The sequence below is a fragment of the Amblyomma mixtum genome, chromosome 9 (genome assembly GCF_055824585.1).
Source record: "Amblyomma mixtum isolate Tamu chromosome 9, ASM5582458v1, whole genome shotgun sequence".
Lineage (NCBI taxonomy): Eukaryota > Metazoa > Arthropoda > Arachnida > Ixodida > Ixodidae > Amblyomma > Amblyomma mixtum.
In genome coordinates, this window is record NC_143020.1 from 61241480 (window position 1) to 61259388 (window position 17909).

Sequence of the window (17909 nt, forward strand, 5' to 3'; positions counted from 1 at the left end):
CTTGTTCCGTTCATTGCGCTGCAGACACAGAATATCGGAACCAACTCGCCCAGCAGCTTGCCTTGTCAATATCACGCACACAAGATTCAGGAAAGGTTGATGGTGCTTTCATCCTAGACATCCTAGATTAGATGTACACAGAGCTTTCACAAATTATGGAGACGTTCCATATAAATTTCTGGCAATAACTTAAAAGTAAATTCACTACAGAGCCTGTCGAACCACAAAACAAATAGGTTTGGTTTGGTTTATGGGGTTGAGATGCCGTAGTGGAAGGCTCCGGAAATTTCGACCACCTGGGGTTCTTTAACACATCGCACAGTACACGGGCCTCTAGAATTTCTCCTCTAAAGAAATTCAACCGCCGCGGTCGGGATCGAACCCGCGTCTTTCGGGTCAGCAGTCGAGCACCATAACCACTGAGCCACCGCGGCGGCACAAAACAAATAAGTTATGAAAGTTATGAAAAGTAACTGAAGCATATCTAGCGAAATTACTCAAATTAAGCGCAAAACATAACATATGAGGGAATTTAAGAACATATATTCGCTGTTGCATCTCAAGAAAATTCATCAGATCATCGCGCTCGCTAAAAGGTGCCAATAAAACTCCTAAAATATAAACATGCGAAGGTAAATTGGGGACACATGTAGGATCAAAAGGCACAAGCTCACTTGGGTTTGCTCACTTATTCCCAACAGTGGCCAATCTGTCACCGAATACAACTCAGGAAGGAAGTGGCTTTTCCCCGTCAACGGACCCCCTTCCAGCTAATGGCTTCGGCTAATTCGCATGATCCTGTTAGCGCAATGCAATTAGGGGCAGATAAAAGGAGATAGCCCCGCCCTGTGCCGTCCCGCCAGCAGGTTCTTGACAATCGTCCCACGCCATTGGCTCAGAAGGGGGTCCTTTGATGGGGAAAAGCCTCTTAGTTGTATCCGACTGCAGTTAGTAGAAAAATCGTGGGGCAACAAACCATTGAAGACCTTGAGTAAGTGCGACAGTGCGGTATGCGACAGTTAAAAGGTGATGGTAGGCTTGCTGTGTCTATTTTGTTAAACTGTGCTCTTCATTGATATTTTTAATTAGTTATTACGTTTTAGATTATACCACACATACTATTTGATAGTGACTAGAATGCAAGCCCTTTACCTACACAACGCGTGTGCGCACCTATAAGCTTTCCGGTCATGCTAGGCACCAGTGTTTAGCAACAGATTACATTTACTGCTTTCGTAAACCTCCAGAGCAATGACGACTTTCTTCAAATGATGCTGAATGCCAAAGAAGCCTCAAAGGTGCATACAGAATCTTCAGAACAGTCGGTACTGAGCCCCGAAGTTGAAGAAAGCCCTCCCTTGAAGCCAGAAAATGTGAAGAGTGAGTACTGTTTGGTTCTTTCTTCGCTGCGATCATACAGGTTTTATCGCTGCAACATTTGTACCAGTAGCAACAAAAATAGCGGAGATTTATTCCCGATAGTGTTAAAGGCCCCGTTCTCCAGAAAATCCGGTGTCGGTGTTCTGAGCACTGAGCAAACAATCACGGTCATGGCTCTGGCTGGAGGTCCGCTGGGAGCAATGTAGGAGGCAGTTGGGCAAACTAGTCACGTGACCTTGCGGTGTCATCACGACCTGCCCACCGATAGTGACCAGACTGCCCACGGTGACAGTTGGCGTAAATTAATGATTGGTCGCTCGGGAAGAGCAACTGCACAAGGCCCACCGCTGGGAGCACCTGCCACCACAGGGCAGTGGCGCATCGCTTAACCACTGCACCACTTCGCCAGGACGGGTATGAGGACTCCCAGTGATCTGTTAATGTATGACCTTCCGCATATATGGGAATTGACCCATTACGCTATCGCGTCATACCCTTAAAATGGAGCCTTAGCCCCCCCCCCCCCCCACTTTCCCCAGTTTTTTCTTACCAGTTTATGAACGAGAAAAAAATCTAGGTAACTGTGTGGGCACCTAAAAATGATTTGAATGTTTGCACCCCACACTACATATTGCCAAGTGTATGATTCAGATGCGGAAGTAGTGTGGGAAGCTCTGCACAGAGCTACGTGCGTACTGTTCCACCAACCTGTATCAATCTGTATAGTACGTATACTATGCACGTGCGGCCGCACACTGTCAGACTATCACCCTCTACCATACGTATATATTTTTTTTATCCTGCAGCCATTGTTGCTCTGTATCGTACAGCCATTCTGTATCCGTCTATGTTGTGTGCCACCACTCTTCTTTGTACCATGACTGTGAATCTCTATTGAACCACCGTACGAGCGCGCATTTTGTAGCACACAGCTGCGCGCTAGGTTTATAGACAATATTTTGAAAAGCAAAAGCATTGACAGTGCTAGTTTTGCTATGCTGTCGGTGGGTATTCAGGAGTCCCAGGTTGGATGCGAAAGACAGGCGGGCGGTGTGGAGGCTGATTTCTATGCAGGAGCTGTCCAGGTCAATGACGGGCCCGATGCCAGATGTAACTGCACGACTTGAACTGCTGTACTTATGGGGAGAGGGAGTCTTCCTCTATTGGACTCATCTGCTATCTGTTGGTCGGGCCTCACAGCTTACAAAATCTGGCTCCGGATCTAAGGCGGGGACTCCTCCCGGTTGCTCCCAGCCGTAATGCGTTCAGGTGGATAAAACACAGGAAGTAGTTTTCGCTGAAGCAGCTGTTGTTAAGTACGCTACATTCAGTAGTTGGGGCTTGAAGTCCTGTGTTCGAGTATTATGTGGTGGGCTGTGCCAAACGCGGAAGTATTCTGTGGAAAAGTCATCCAGTATCCGGCATCGTCTAGTAAGCAATGTAAAAGTTACCGGTAGTACATGGCACCAACGACTTTAGTGATGCAATTACAAAAGGGGGGGGGGGCGGGGGGATGGATTTTGGAGCCCACATGATAGTGCGAGTGTAATTAAGTAAAGGAAGTAGTTAGAAAGGTGTGGACACTCAGACCAAAGCCTATGGCCTTCCGCAACTGTTACAAACACGATGTTGTTCAAAGTGCCCGGGTTCGAACCCGACCGCGGCGGCCGCATTCCGATGGAGGCGAAACACAAAAGGCGCCTTTGCGCTGTGCAATGTCAGTGCACGTTAAAGATTCTCAGGTGGTCAAAATTATTCAGGAGACCTCCACTATGGCACTACTTCCTCTCTTTCTTCTTTCACTCCCACCTTCCCCCCTTCCTTTATGGTGTGGTTCAGGTGTCCACCAAGATGTGAGACCCATACTGCGCCCGCCCCCCCCCCAAAAAACAAACAATTTTCTAAACCAATCAGCATTTGTCATGCAAATTTATGGAGAACTGCATTGTACACCTTCGAGAAAGCTTCTAACGTCCGCAGCTTTAGGTTTGACCCAGTCAAAAACAAACGTTGGAACCAATTGGACATTCCAATTGGAACTAAATGGACACCCAGTCAAAAAAAACCATTGGAACCAATTGGACATTCCAATTGGAACTAAATGGATATTCCCATTGCTTCCAATTGGATTTCCCAATTGGAACCAATTGGTTCCAGTTGTGTTTTTAGCCCCCGACCAATTGGATCCAACTGGACTAGCCAATTGAACCCATTAGGCCAGGCAGTTATTTGACCCAGAAAATATTCACAAAATATGCTACGTTCATTGAGAAAGGTAGCTAAATGTTTGAATAATATGCTCTAGGATCATGGATGAATATTTCTACAACTTAACATATTAAAATGTGCAAAAGGAAAACTGATATACGAGGACTGCAAGGAGACACTGTGCCTAGTACCAATCAACATTTTTCTACGGAATTGAAATTAACATGCTTTTATGGAAATCAAAGCCAACAGCAACACTGCACATTCAGGCGCTAGTAGCATACATTAGCTCAATATGTACATCCAGAGAACACACTTCTCCTCCAACTTATATACCCAATTTATTAGGCTCTCATGCTGGGGCCGGTGGCGCTTGCCCACTGAGCGCAGATATTTAATTTAATTTCAGCTCCAGTGGTGGTGTAGGTGATGAGTACAATTTATTAGGCTAAGCTGCTGATAGCTGTTATTGTAAGTACCATATTAGTTCTACCTTTTTCGTCAAACATGCAAACATTCATTGAATAAATTGGGTGCAGTTCGGCGGACCAATTGCATACAATGGGTAAAACCAATTGGGCTCACCAAATGGAAACCCAAATGGTCCATTTGGACCACCCAATTGAAACACCATTCCAATTGGAACCAATTGGAAACCCAAATGGTTCAATTGGTTAGTCCATTTGGACCATCCAATTGGAACACCATTCCAATTGGAACCAATTGGAACCCATTGGAAATCCAATTGGTTCCAATGTTTTTTTTGACTGGGCATTTCCATTGCTTCCAATTGGATTTCCCAATTGGAACCAATTGGTTCCAGTTGTGTTTTTAGCCCCCGACCAATTGGATCCAATTGTACCCATTAGGCCAGGCAGTTATTTGACCCAGAAAATATTCATAAAATATGTTACGTTCATTGAGAAAGGTAGCTAAATGTTTGAACAATATGCTGTAGGATCTTGGATGAATATTTCTACAACTTAACACATTGTAATGTGCAAAAGGAAAACTGATTTACGAGGACTGCGGGGAGACACTCTGCCTAGTGCCAATCAAAATTTTTCTACGGATTTGAAATTAACATGCTTTTATGGAAATCAAAGCCAACAGGCACACATACATCACACACAAGCAACACTGCACATTCAGGCACTAGTAGCATACATTAGCTCAATATGTACATCCAGAGAACACACTTCTGCTCCAACTTATATACCCAGTTTATTAGGCTCTCATGCTGGGGCCAGTGACGCTTGCCCACTGAGCGCAGTTATTTTATTTAATTTCAGCTCCAGTGGGGGTGTAGGTGATGAGTACAATTTATTAGGCTAAGCTGCTGATAGCTCTTATTGTAAGTACATTATTAGTTGTACCTTTTTCATCAAACATGCAAACATTCATTGGATAAATTGGGTGCAGTTCGGCGGTCCAATTGGATGCAATGGGTAAGACCAATTGGGTTCACCAATTGGAAACCCAAATGGTACAATTGGATAGTCCATTTGAACCATCCAATTGGAACACCATTCCAATTGGAACCAATTGGAAACCCAAATGGTACAATTGGATAGTCCATTTGGACCAATTGGAACACCATTCCAATTGGAACCAATTGGAAACTGAACTCGTCCAACTGGAACCAATTGGAACCCATTGGAAATCCAATTGGTTCCAATGGTTTTTTTTTTACTGGGGATTTATGGGGTTTAACGCCCCGAAGCGAATCAGCTAGGCAATGAGGGACGCTGTCCGCAGCTTTAATACGGAATAGATCAGTTAGAAGCAGCCAAGGACAAGCTTTTCCATCCCTTTATTCGGCGCTCCGAGCCTTTGGTCTCTAGCCAAGCGCACAATAAAAAAGAAAGAAAATAATTCGGCATCATGCCAAGCTTCTGCAAGTCCCGCATTGAATCCTGATTATGTTATAATTAAATGTTTTCTTTCTTTAGCATTCTTCACTTGATGGACTCTGCTGCACTAAGCCAATCTTTGCTTCGTGCCATTGACCTCCTAAATGGGACGAGTATCTTAATCGTTTTATATTTTCATTTCATGCGAAGATTACAGTCACAGTTGTATGCAAAAGGGTGTCCCGCAATCTCAAAGCGAATTCAAACCACCTTTCAATGCTTAAGCAACAAAAACAACCTACCTGATTAATGTACTCAAACAGGCCTGTAAACTTAAAATGACTAAAACCAATTCTTACTCTCTCTCTCTTCCTGCTTCGGTCATCCAAAGACCTGACAGAAGAGGAGGCCCTGGCACAGTGCGTCCTCTTCTTCCTTGCCGGACAAGACGCGACGTCGTTCACCATGTCGTTTGTCGCCTATATGCTAGCGCTCAATCCGCAAGTGCAAGATAAACTCCAAGCTGAAGTCGATGAGTGCTTCCGAAAGCATGTATGAACTTTACTTCACCTCTTCGATAACCTCCGTCCTTAAGCATGGCTCTTGCAAATCTATTCAACGTACCCAAGACTAATTAGAACTAGCCGTTAGTCGACTTCACATATGCTTATTTAGCCAACGCATCTTTTATCGGCTGGCGAAAATCTTTCCCAGCCCAACTGGTTTATGGAACAATTTCCACTTGGTTCCAGTTGGAACCGACCAGAACCCAGCTGGTTCCAACTGGAACCAAGTGGAAATTGTTCCATAAACCAGTTGGGCTGGGAAAGATTTTCGCCAGGCAGTGGCGACCACCCGACTTTTAGGTGGAGCGTAGCATTTCATGTACAGGGATTCCGATAGTAATGATGGTTGCGGTCGCATATTCAAGCCCTATAATTAAGCATAGTGCTGACTGGCAATTTATATCTTTGAAATATCAGTAACAAACCGTTTCTGTGCGCACCCAAATATGTTCGTCAAGACCCCTTGTTGAGAAAAGAATGTTCCTAATGCATCCAAAAGCATTTACCCTGAAAGCCCATAGACAAAACCTATACCGAAGTCTTCAGTTGCTCGGACCCCACCCTTACAAACCACATTGCCCGCATCGGATACACAATAGAGCCCACCATCATAAAAATTTTTTCAGTCTCTAGACTGTCCATTGACTTTTGTTAATAAAGTGTAAACACTTTCTATACAGAAACCCTATAGGCTAGTTTATTGATAACACAAACCTTATATATAAGCTATCGACAATCTATAGAGATTTATGTCCATACACTTTTAGTAGACTTTTGCCTATAGAAAGTCTATAGAAGAAAGTATCTATAGGAAGGTAACAGAGTCTATAAGAAATATATAGCAAGTGTATAGACCACTTTTATAAGTGCAGTTGTACAGGCTCTTTGCAAAACGAAATGTTGGAAGAGAAAAGCAAAATCGCCGATGTCAATCAGCGCCCGAGAACAAGCTCCCCCTTCGGGCTTTCCGCGACTTTAGCAGCTATGATTTCTACTGCATAGCAGAGACCGCACCTGCAGAGATTGGGTTGAGAACCAATTCAACCTACGTTTCACATCCGCATCCCCTCACATCATGTAGCAAGCTGACCTGATCTATCTAAGGCTACCCTCTCACCCTTTTCTGTTGTCAAGTTTCTCTCTTTCACTTTGTGACTCGTACAAAACTTCATTTTCGATTTCGCAGCCACAGACGTTGGTTGCTTTTCCTGAACCCTGCACAAAACTCAATTTTTTTTCTCCTATGAACCCGGTTTTGATTACAATTTGCTGTCAGGTGCATACAATTGAAATCCAGGCATGTTACTACTAAACAGACATCTGCAGATATCTATGGTTTTTGTACTTCACGGAAGTCAACAGAGGCAGACTTTGTGGCATAAAAACTAAGAGGTCGTTATGATTACCTCAGGCTCAGACTGACACTAGCAGCAGATCAGTGCGTATGGAATAAAATATCTGTATAACCGCATAGCAGAAGCGTATACAACTGTTGAGCGAAGTTTAATTTAAAAAATCCCAGCACACTGAGTATTTTTCAGAGTAAAGTTTTCCTGACAGCGCTTTCTTTCATCTGTTTTCCTCACGCTATTCTGTGGACCTTCGAATAATCTTTTTTTCACATATTTGGCTCCAAACGACCCTAGTCCGAACAAATAAGAAAAAAATTCCCCGATAAATGTAACTTTAAAGTGTCTGAATTCCGATTCAGCTCTGTGATGAAGCTGCCGCTTTGAAAACCTTGGCATTATTTTTGTTTCTTCATTGCACTTTTCATCCTTGATTTTCCAGGGAAGCACACCCTCGTATGACGATATCTCCAAGCTGCCATACCTAGACTCTGTTATCAATGAAACGCTACGGATGATGCCACCAGGAACAAGGTAACCTTATACATGACTAAGAACTGCACAAGCAGCCCTATAGTAGACAGCCTGAGCCTCCAGTGTGCTTTCTATCGAACAAACCTTGTACTATTCTCATTTCGAACAGGTTGGAAAGGGCTCCATTCGAAGACTATGTTCTAGGAGACACCGGGATCAAGCTCCCTCGCAACTGCAGTGTTGTGGTGCCAGTCTATGCAATGCACCACGACCCCGAATTTTTTCCACAACCAGAAATTTTTAACCCCGACAGGTCAGTTCCCCTTCCTAGTCTGCTCACGTACTCGTGATGTTTACTTTATTCTTTCCACATTCTTGTTATTTTATTGCGTAAGCAATATTACGACAGGTTTCAGCCACGGTGTAAGACATAGCTTAGGTGAGCGAACGCCGCCGCTCCGAGCGGAGAGGATAGTGCAGTAGTTGGCCGGCAGTTCAAGAGAGGGCGCACCAAACTGAGGCCCGTTAACCTGTGAGAGATGTGGCATAAGGTTAGAATAGTAGGAAACCGTAGGCAAAGTTGATGGAGAATCTTAATGAGAATTGCCAACACAGTAAACAAAAAAAATAATAAATAAAGAAAAGCTGAGCATGGTGGCAATTGCCACCACCCCGTTTCAAAGGGGGCGCTCCTATCCATCCATCCATCCATCCATCCATCCGTTAGGCCCGTTAGGGAGCTTCCAAGCGCGCGCGCGCGCTTCTTTTACGCGCCTTTTCCCGTCCAGATATCGCTTTTGTGTCAGTCGTGTTTATTGGTGTGGTGTCACTGTTTTGAAGCTTGCTCTTCGATTTCACCCCACACTGATGCACTGGTGACATGGGGAAGTGCTTCGTGCCTTTTTGTTAGACTGGCTACAAGTCTTGTGCAGAAAAGTTATCACTTTTCAAGCCACCAAATGACGACAAGAGGTTGGAGGCATGGAGAAGAGCAATCCCGCGCAAAGATCGCGTGCTGCAACGGACGGACCGTGTGTGTGAGAAGCATTTAGCTCCTCATTTTATTCTAAAAACGTGGTCCTCCGAAATAGATGGTCACGTTCTGATGTCAGGGAATAGAAGAGCCGGCCTAACAAAGGACGCTGTGCCTTCAATTTTCGAAGGAGCACCGAGTTACCTTTCCAAGAAGATCAAGAGTCCCCGAAAAAGAGTGAAGCGGATAGAAAAACCTGTGGCAACTTCTGCGCGTCCTCCGAATTACATCAGCATACCTGAGGGTTCATCACATGGTGCGGAAGTGTCGAAGACCGCAGCCACGAGCCACAGAGACGAAAACAGCGATGACATGGAAGCTCTCAACCAGCCTTCATTCGAGGACTTATTTGACTTGGTAGCAAACATGTGCCTACCGAGGTCATCGTGGGCAGTACATCGGATCGACGAAGAGGGTATCAAAGACATTCTGGTCAGTGATTCTCGCGTAGTGTACAGTGACGGAAGCTGCTGTATATTTAATAAGAAGTCCTTGCTCGTAAACTCTGACATGGCGGTCCAAGCCTACATTTTCGACAGGCCAGTTGACTGCACAGCAATTGGAATCAGCCCGTCTGTCTCAACAACATCTGAACTTGAGAAAATGGTAAGAACTTTTGACAATGTGAACGTTTGCTGCGGCGGACCAAGTTTAAAAAGCTTTCCGTCTGTGCTGCCGGAATGTGCTCATGTGGACAACCAAAAAAAGTGGAGACATAACAAATGCCCGTTATTATCGCCTGCAGGCGAAATATGTCGGCCATGCAGTGGCCTCCACAACATTCTGCAATTGCATGCTGACCGCCAAACGGCAAGGGCAAAGAAAAAGGGACCGCTGAATTCAACGGATCAGGCTTTCTGCTTTGAGGAAAGGTGTACCGTCTGCCCAACTTGAAAGAATCAACGCGTTGCGCCATGCAAAAGCCACTGTACTGCGGTCTCGAGCACGACTTTTAGCACGAAACAAATTGCTGATGAAACAGTTGAAAAACTGTCAGGAAGAATTCGCAAAAGTGAAAGAGGAAGGGCTTGCAGAGAAGCTAGAAAGTATGGATTTACCTGCAGCGCAGTTGCTTCTTGTAAAGGAGTGCATTGCTGCAGCTAAATGCACTACGAAGAAGAACAGGCGATACACTGACGACTGGCTGCTGCTGTGCCTTTTGCTAAACATCCGAAGCCCTGCGGCATACTCTTTCCTGCGCAGCAATGCAATATTACCTCTTCCATGCGTTTCGACAATCAGGAAGTATATCAGCTTAGTCGGGCTGAAGTGTGGCTTTGACGAAGCGTTTTTTAAGGCCCTTAAAATGAAAGTTGCCTCGAAAACAGCATTTCAACGAAGAGGGATCCTTATATTCTTGACGAGATTCAAGTTAGAAAGGAGATCACGGTGAACTCACGAACAATGACATATGCCGGTCTTGTTGACTTTGGTGAGAAGCTGAGCTAGTGAATTGCAAAACAAGGGGCAGGCTCACGCACCCTAACATGCACCTCTATCAGCTTTTTATGGAAGCTGAAGAGCATTTCTCCAAAAACGCAAATCTGAGAGATGCCTACGATAAAAGAGTTGACGCTGTACTAGAGAAGTTCACTTTCCCTTGTACTACCCACAGAGAGGACATGCTTGCCAAGCTACTCCATTATTATATAAGCCTTCGTATGCGTCAGTACTGCCGTCAAATTAAACGCAAACACGTTGAAAAAGGCCTGGACTTGCGTAAAATGTCCAAACTTGTTTGACCACAAGGAGCCGAGCTGAGTGAACTGTTTGTTATTTTGGTTGTATGCACAACAGTAGAATTTAAGTATTTTGTGTGTAATCCAGTTTGCAGTGACTACTTTTTGCTTCATGTATGAAATAAACACACAACGTTCTACCTGGGTTATAACTTTTTTCTGGGCTGCGGAAAACACCCACTCATCATCCTCACAGAAATTGCATGCAGTTCTCGCATAACCCCACTGAGGCATGCGTTCAGTCGCTTTCACACACAAACATTCATTTCCCCATCGCTGCACCGTGGCCGCTGGATTTTCAAATGCGACTGTTAACCGAGAAAAGTTGAAACCATTGTAATACTGGCATGCTTGGTTCCCGCTCCACCAAAGCTTCTCCGTAGCGTCGTCTGTCGTCTTGCGCGAGCGTCGATAAAGGGGCTTTACGCTTGGCCTGATCTGTGGACAATTTTTTCAAACAGTTAACGGTGATTTGCGTCGGGGCGGCCGCGAGGCACGTTTGACCTTGAAGGGCGGCGCGAGGCGCGGCGGACTAAGCTGTAGCCGCGCCCATGCCGAGTGGAGGCGCTGCTCTCGCCAGCTGCGGAGTGTGGAGAGGAGGCTGTAGAACGGGGGGGGGGGGGGGGGGTATAAAATACGTTCGCTCGCTTGTGGGTGGTGGTGAAAACATTTATTAAATCATAGGGAGAGGTGTTGGGGGTCGTGACTTGAAGGGTCACGCCCTTACAACCACTAGGTGGGATGCCTAGTCAGGTTCCCCATTGGCGTTTGCCGCAGCCCGGGCGCGCTGCGTTAAGGCCCTTTGGGCCTCGAGGGTGCAGCAACCGGACAGGGTCGCCTCCCAGTCCTCTCGGGTGGGGTTTGGGATAGGGGGTAGGGATGGGTTCTGCTGGCAGGCCCACACCATGTGGTAAGTGTCAGACACCTCCCCACAGTGTGAGCACCGCCCGTCGAATTAAGGATCGAAATGTTGCAGAGTTGCCGGGCACAACATCGTGTTGGTGAGCAGCGCAGGAGTACCCGCTCGTTGACCTTCGGCTCCGTCGTTATGCCGCCTGATGAACAGAAAGGGAGGCTACGTCGGCTGGACGAAGCCAGGAAACGAAAACGGGCTTCGGAGACAGATGAAGAACGCGAACAGCGCCTTGCTAAGCGGCGCGCTCAAGACGCTGCTAGACGGGCGCACCGCGCCTGTATCGAAACCGAATTGTCTACAACCGGTGATGATCCCAAATCGAACGCTATGGATGCGCAATTCCTACCAGGTTTAACCAAAGCTAAACCTCAGCAAATTTTTCTTGTGTGGCTATTTATTACCATACTATTCGTATTAGTTTATGATTTTCTTTGTGAAATAGCGGTGCCAACCCAATGTATATATATATATGCCACGGGCCACTTAAGGTTGTTTATTGGATTAAAATCCTGCTTTACGGGCTTTGTGGTGTTTTGTCTGGTGCTGAGAAGCCTCATTTGAGGCGCATTTTCATGGACTCACAAGGCGCAAAACACAAACAGGCGATGCCACGTTTTCCGAAAGTTCTGACAGACATACGTGTGCCTCTGGCTTGAATGCTATCATTTCTCTGCATCAGATCGCCACAACCCCCATTGAAGGATCTCTCTAGAGCTGATGACCGGGAGCAAAATATTACAGGAACATTGTCTCAGAATTAGGCAAAGTAAGATAGAGAGATAGAGTGCACAGCTGGTAATATAGGAGAGCTCACGCTCAAAGTAAGGGTGCAATACCTTTCAAAAACCTTGGTTCGGCACCTAAGGTCTGATATAGTGTCCAAGCAGGTTAGATAGAATAGAAGACTGTTTCGGGTGTCCTTTGTGACAAGAAGACCACTGTGAAGTCTACGAAACAATGCCATGGCCAGTAATGATCCAAGAAACCCAAGGTGTATACCCGTAATGAACGCCAGCCTGGCAAAGATTAATGGTGCATGAACGACCATGCTGGATGGATGTATGCAGTGACAGAAAGGGCATAGCCCAAAACTACCACATTCCATGGGTGGTCAAAGGCATACCGCATACGTACTGAATGAAAAATTCAAGCAGAAAGGCTGCGATGGTTTGATCATGTAATGACAACGGACGAAGAATACACTGCAAACGCTGTGATAAATCATGAATTTTGTAGGTAGAGGCCAGAAGGAACCCAAGAAGAGGTGGCAAGACGATGTGGAGGAATATTCAAGTGGGAGGAAGGTCAAGAGGAAATAGATTAATGATATGGCAAAGTGGGAGCGTTTATTAAAAACAGCATCCTTATGTAAAAATACAGGAAAGCTGTAAAGAAGAAGCGGTATTACGCTTATACCTAACTGTAAGTGTACCCGAGCATTTATCATACAGCACATTTTACTCTGCCTGCTGACGTCCAGCACGGAATCCTTGTTTCAATGACTGAGCGCAGCCCGAGTGACTCCGGCCTCTTGACTGCCCAAGAAATAATCTTGCTCAAGTGATTTCCTCGTTTAGTTCGTCTCTGTGTTTAATATTATAGTAGAGATCGAGCCGTTCAGCTTGTCAGGCCATAATCTGAGAAATAGACATGAAAATGAAAACAAAAATAAATTGAAATACTGGAGTTCTCATGCCTGAACAAGTTTTGTTGCGTCACAGCGGATTTACTTCTGAAAGTACACAATAAAATATTACTCATATATACCCCTGGCACCGACTGGGCTAAGAAAATTGAAACCGCTCTAAAACTGAAACCAAACTCAAGTTTGTTTACAACAATAATTTTTTGCTCAAAATTAACATGACAACTTAGCCGACAGAGAACCATCGGATCGGATCGGAACCATCGGATGTGCCCAGGATGAAAAAAAAATGGGCTTCTTCACACAATAGTTCGGCAGAAGCCAAAAATGTTGGGATTATGTGCGTGTTCCAGTTATATTCAACTGCATACTATACACTCTAAACACGAAATGAGTAAAAAGTAAGTGAGCTGCCCTCTAGCATCCTCACTTTAAGGAGCAAAGTATGCTGCCCAAACCCTGGGGCAGATTTCTGTCACTAAAAATGAAGAACACTTGCGGTTGACAACCGAAACAAATTTCCCTCATCAAAACATGCGAAGTTCTAGCAGTTATGACCATTTTAAACGAACTTCAACCTCCATTACTAACTTCAAGATCTCCAGTGCCGAAGTTTAAGAAACCTCCTCCCACTGCTAACTGAATCAAGTTGCTATGCTTTGCAGCGGGAATATACCGCCGTTGCAGACAGTGAACATACCGTATATTTGGTGTTAAAAATCTATTTCGAAACTTGGGCAGCATACCCTGCCCCTGAAAAAGAGGGCGCTAGAGGACAGCTTTCTCCGTTTTTACTCCCATATGAGCTTATTCGTGTTCGGTGTACCAAAGAACTCAAATAACAGAAAACGTTTACGTTTCCTCCATCTGTGGAATTGCATAGTTAGGTTCTATATTTCCTTATTTCTATTTCTCTTCCCAACTCAGGTTCAGCAAGGAGAACGTTGGATCCATTCGTCTCTATACTTACCTGCCATTCGGCGCTGGACCTCGGAACTGCATTGGGACGAGATTTGCCATCCAGATAGTGAAGACCTGCCTCGTTCATGCAGTTCACAACATTCAGTTCGTCCGTTGCCCCAAAACAAAGGTTGCTGTGTTGAAACACATTCATGCGCTATCAACATGAGAATTAACTATTAACCTTGTTGAGGGTTGCCTACCAACCTTGTTCGCCTTGTGTTTTGAATGCGACAACTTTAGAGCTAGTGTCATACTAAAACGACGCCGATGACTGCAACAAAATTCATCGATTGATCCAGAACAGTCAGATGGCCTTGTGACGTCATCACCTGCCCTGGTGGGCCACTCTGATTGATCGACAGAGGTCACGTGACCTTGTGACGTCTTCACAACCTGGCCACCTGATTGTAAGGTCGACAGGGGGGACGTGACCTTGTGACGTCTTCACAACCTGGCCACCTAATTGTAAGGTCGACAGGGGTGACGTGACCTTGTGACGTCTTTACAACCTGGCCACCTGATTGTAAGGTCGACAGAGGTCACGTGACCTTGTGACGTCTTCACAACCTGGCCACCTGATTATAAAGTCGACAGAGGTCATGTGACCTTGTGACGTCTTCACAACCTGGCCACCTGATTGTAAGGTCGACAGGGGTGACGTGACCTTGTGGCGTCTTCACAACCTGGCCACCTGATTGTAAGGTCGACAGGGGTGACGTGACCTTGTGACGTCTTCACAACCTGGCCACCTGATTATAAAGTCGACAGAGGTCATGTGACCTTGTGACGTCTTCACAACCTGGCCACCTGATTGTAAGGTCGACAGGGGTGACGTGACCTTGTGGAGTCTTCACAACCTGGCCACCTGATTGTAAGGTCGACAGAGGTCACGTGACCTTGTGACATCTTCACAACCTGGCCACCCGACTGTAAGGTTGACAGGGGTGACGTGACCTTGTGACGTCTTTACAACCTGGCCACCTGATTGTAAGGTCGACAGAGGTCACGTGACCTTGTGACGTCTTCACAACCTGGCCACCTGATTGTAAGGTCGAGAGAGGTCACGTGACCTTGTGACGTCTTTACAACCTGGCCACCTGATTGTAAGGTCGACAGAGGTCCATGACCTTGTGACGTCGTCACAACCTGGCCACCTGATTGTGACCAATGTGCCCACCGTGCCAGGTGGAGACTGAATTAATAATTGATCAAGATAGGTCATGTGACCTCCTCACAACCTCTCCACCAGATTGTGAGCAACAAAGTTTGAGGAGAGCAACCTACATAGAGGGTCGAAATCAAAATGATAAAAAAATGTGATATATACAAACGTCGGCCTTGTCACAGCAGAATGGATGCCTGCAACTACAGCTATAGCAATCCGAAGATGTGGTTGATGGACCGACCGATTGCAAAGTTACTGACGCAAACAAACGCAGAAGTTGAAACTGAAGCTGCGACAGTGAAACCTAATGCTATCTCATTCTACTATTAAGGTGACTAAGGTCCCCATAGTTTTTAACAACCCCGTCATGTCTGCTTCCTTTCTTCCATAGATAGCCATGCAATATTGTGCAATATATTAGCCTGGGACTGCTCGTCCGGAAAAACCAAGATGACATAAGAAGCAGCAATTGTGAAAGTCTTAAATGAAACACTTGGACAGATGTGTGGGCATCAAAGCCATTTATACCTATTAGTGAAAAGCTAAATCTAACACAGGCTTTCAACAAGGCAATGCTATCCGGAGGCATGCAGACCTGAAGGCTGGCACAAGCCAGAATTTATACAGGCACTGAGTTCCTTGGAGCGTCTGCAGGTGTATATGGTTGGCAGTGTTTGCAGAGAAGCTAAAGCATTAGTGAGAAAAAAGAAAACAAATGGAAGACTTAGTTTACAACTATCGGAACTGCTAACTCTGCTTTTTGAATAGTTGGATCCAAGATACAAGGAACAGCTGCCCATTGTAAGGGCAGTAGCAATCCAACCTCACCGAACGAGGCAGGAGCTCTTAGGCAAAACCTCAGAGAACTAGTAACACAAGAGATCAATCATTCAAGGATGTGTTACTCTATGCTGTGTTTCTATACCAGTGAGCACTCATCGCGTGTGTATGGAGCACATTCGGAAAGCTCAGTTGCAAACATTCACTAGATGTGAGCGAGCAGGATGGATTTTAATTTCAGTGCTTTCATGCAAGCCAGTCACGAGAAATCCCATGGAGCATGAGTGTAAATGAATGCTCCATATGCTGTGCTATAGTCGTATACAACTCAAGAATGAAGCGGCTTATCCCAGTCAAAGGGCCCCCTTCCAGCCAGAGGCGTCAGCGATCCTCACGACCCTGCTAACGTGGCAACGCAGGGAGGGGCACATGAAAGGAGTCAGTGCCCTCCCTACACTGTCACGCCGCTCCCTGCATTGTCACTGAGAGAATGGGTGAAAAACTTTCTCTCAAAAGAATTCTCCCGGCGAAGGTTCATGAGTATCGGCCCACACCATTGGCTGGAAGGTGGTCCTTTGATGGGAAAAAGCCGCTTCGTTCTTGAGTTGTATGCGACTATAGCATTAGCCTATCAAAATTATAGGTGTAACATTAAGAAACTGGAAGCGGGTGGAGTGGGTGAGAGATAAATGCGAGTTAATGACATCCTAGTCGAAATCAAGAGGAAGAAATGGGCTTGGGCAGGGCATGTAATGCGAAGGCAAGATAACCGCTGGTCGTTACGATTAATGGAGCGGATTCCAAGGGAAGGCAAGAGTAGCAGGGGGTGGTAGAAAGTTAGTTGAGCAGATGAGATTAAGAAGTTTGCCAGAATATTGTTACGTGGCCCGAAGTCTATGTCGGCACAAGGACGACCGGAGCACAGGGTCCAGATCACAGCTAGCCCCGAGCGGCAAGCGCGCACACACCGGGCACTTCCTCTGCGTCGTCTTCACCGAGATTATCCGTTGGCGAGCGTGTTCAGCGCGGGTAATGGCGTCGTGGGCGTAAGCAGACGGCGGAGCAGTAGAAGTGGGAAGCAGCGTGTCCAGAGGCAGCAGGGGCTCGCGGCCATACAAAAGATAAAAAGGGGAGTAACCGGCAGTGTCATGGCGGGAGGAGTTGTAGGCGAAGGTCACATAGGGGAGAGCGGTATCCCAGTCGCGATGGTCCGGAGAAACGTACATAGCCAGCATATTGGTGAGAGTGCGATTGAAGCGTTCTGTGAGGCCGTTCGTCTGCGGGTGGTAGGCGGTGGTAAGCTTATGTTTCGTAGAGCACAATCGAAGAATGTCAGCGACAACTCTGGACAGAAAGCATCAGCCTCGGTCGGTCAGAAGTTGACGGGGAGCTCCATGATGTAGGATAAGGTCGGTCAAAAGAAAGTCGGCAACATCAGTAGCCGTACTGGTGGGCAGTGCGCGTGTGATCGCGTAACGGGTAGCGTAGTCTGTGGCAACAATATGTGGCCGCAGCTGGCAAAGGACAGGGTTAATTGGAGAGACATGGGAGAGGCCTTTGCCCTGCAGTGGGCGTAGTCAGGCTGATGATGATGACGATTTTATCGACACTAGGTAAGTGGTTCAGGAAGCAACGTTGCAGCAAATATGTTCCAGAGATGAAGCATCTCGTAAGCTTTTGCTCGCTCTCCCCTATGATCTTGCTTAAACAGTGCTAGTATTGATGTGATAGCATAGAAGCCTCATCGTGGAACAAAATGTTGTGTTGGTCATCAAAATGGCCCATTGGCTGGGGGAAGTGATGTCACAAGGCCAGAAGTGACCACTATACTTTTCGAT

General features: G+C 46.0%; 1 protein-coding gene across 1 annotated transcript in view; it reads left to right on the forward strand.

Annotated features, from left to right (window-relative positions):
* LOC149329269 (cytochrome P450 3A24-like) overlaps positions 1-17909 on the forward strand; it is a 36342-nt gene that overhangs the window by 16848 nt on the left and 1585 nt on the right. The window contains exons 9-13 of the mRNA XM_089562172.1: positions 1248-1380; positions 5833-5993; positions 7799-7890; positions 8000-8143; positions 14091-14253. Of these exons, the coding sequence (XP_089418298.1) occupies positions 1248-1380; positions 5833-5993; positions 7799-7890; positions 8000-8143; positions 14091-14253 (693 nt within the window). The remainder of the gene's footprint in view (positions 1-1247; positions 1381-5832; positions 5994-7798; positions 7891-7999; positions 8144-14090; positions 14254-17909) is intronic.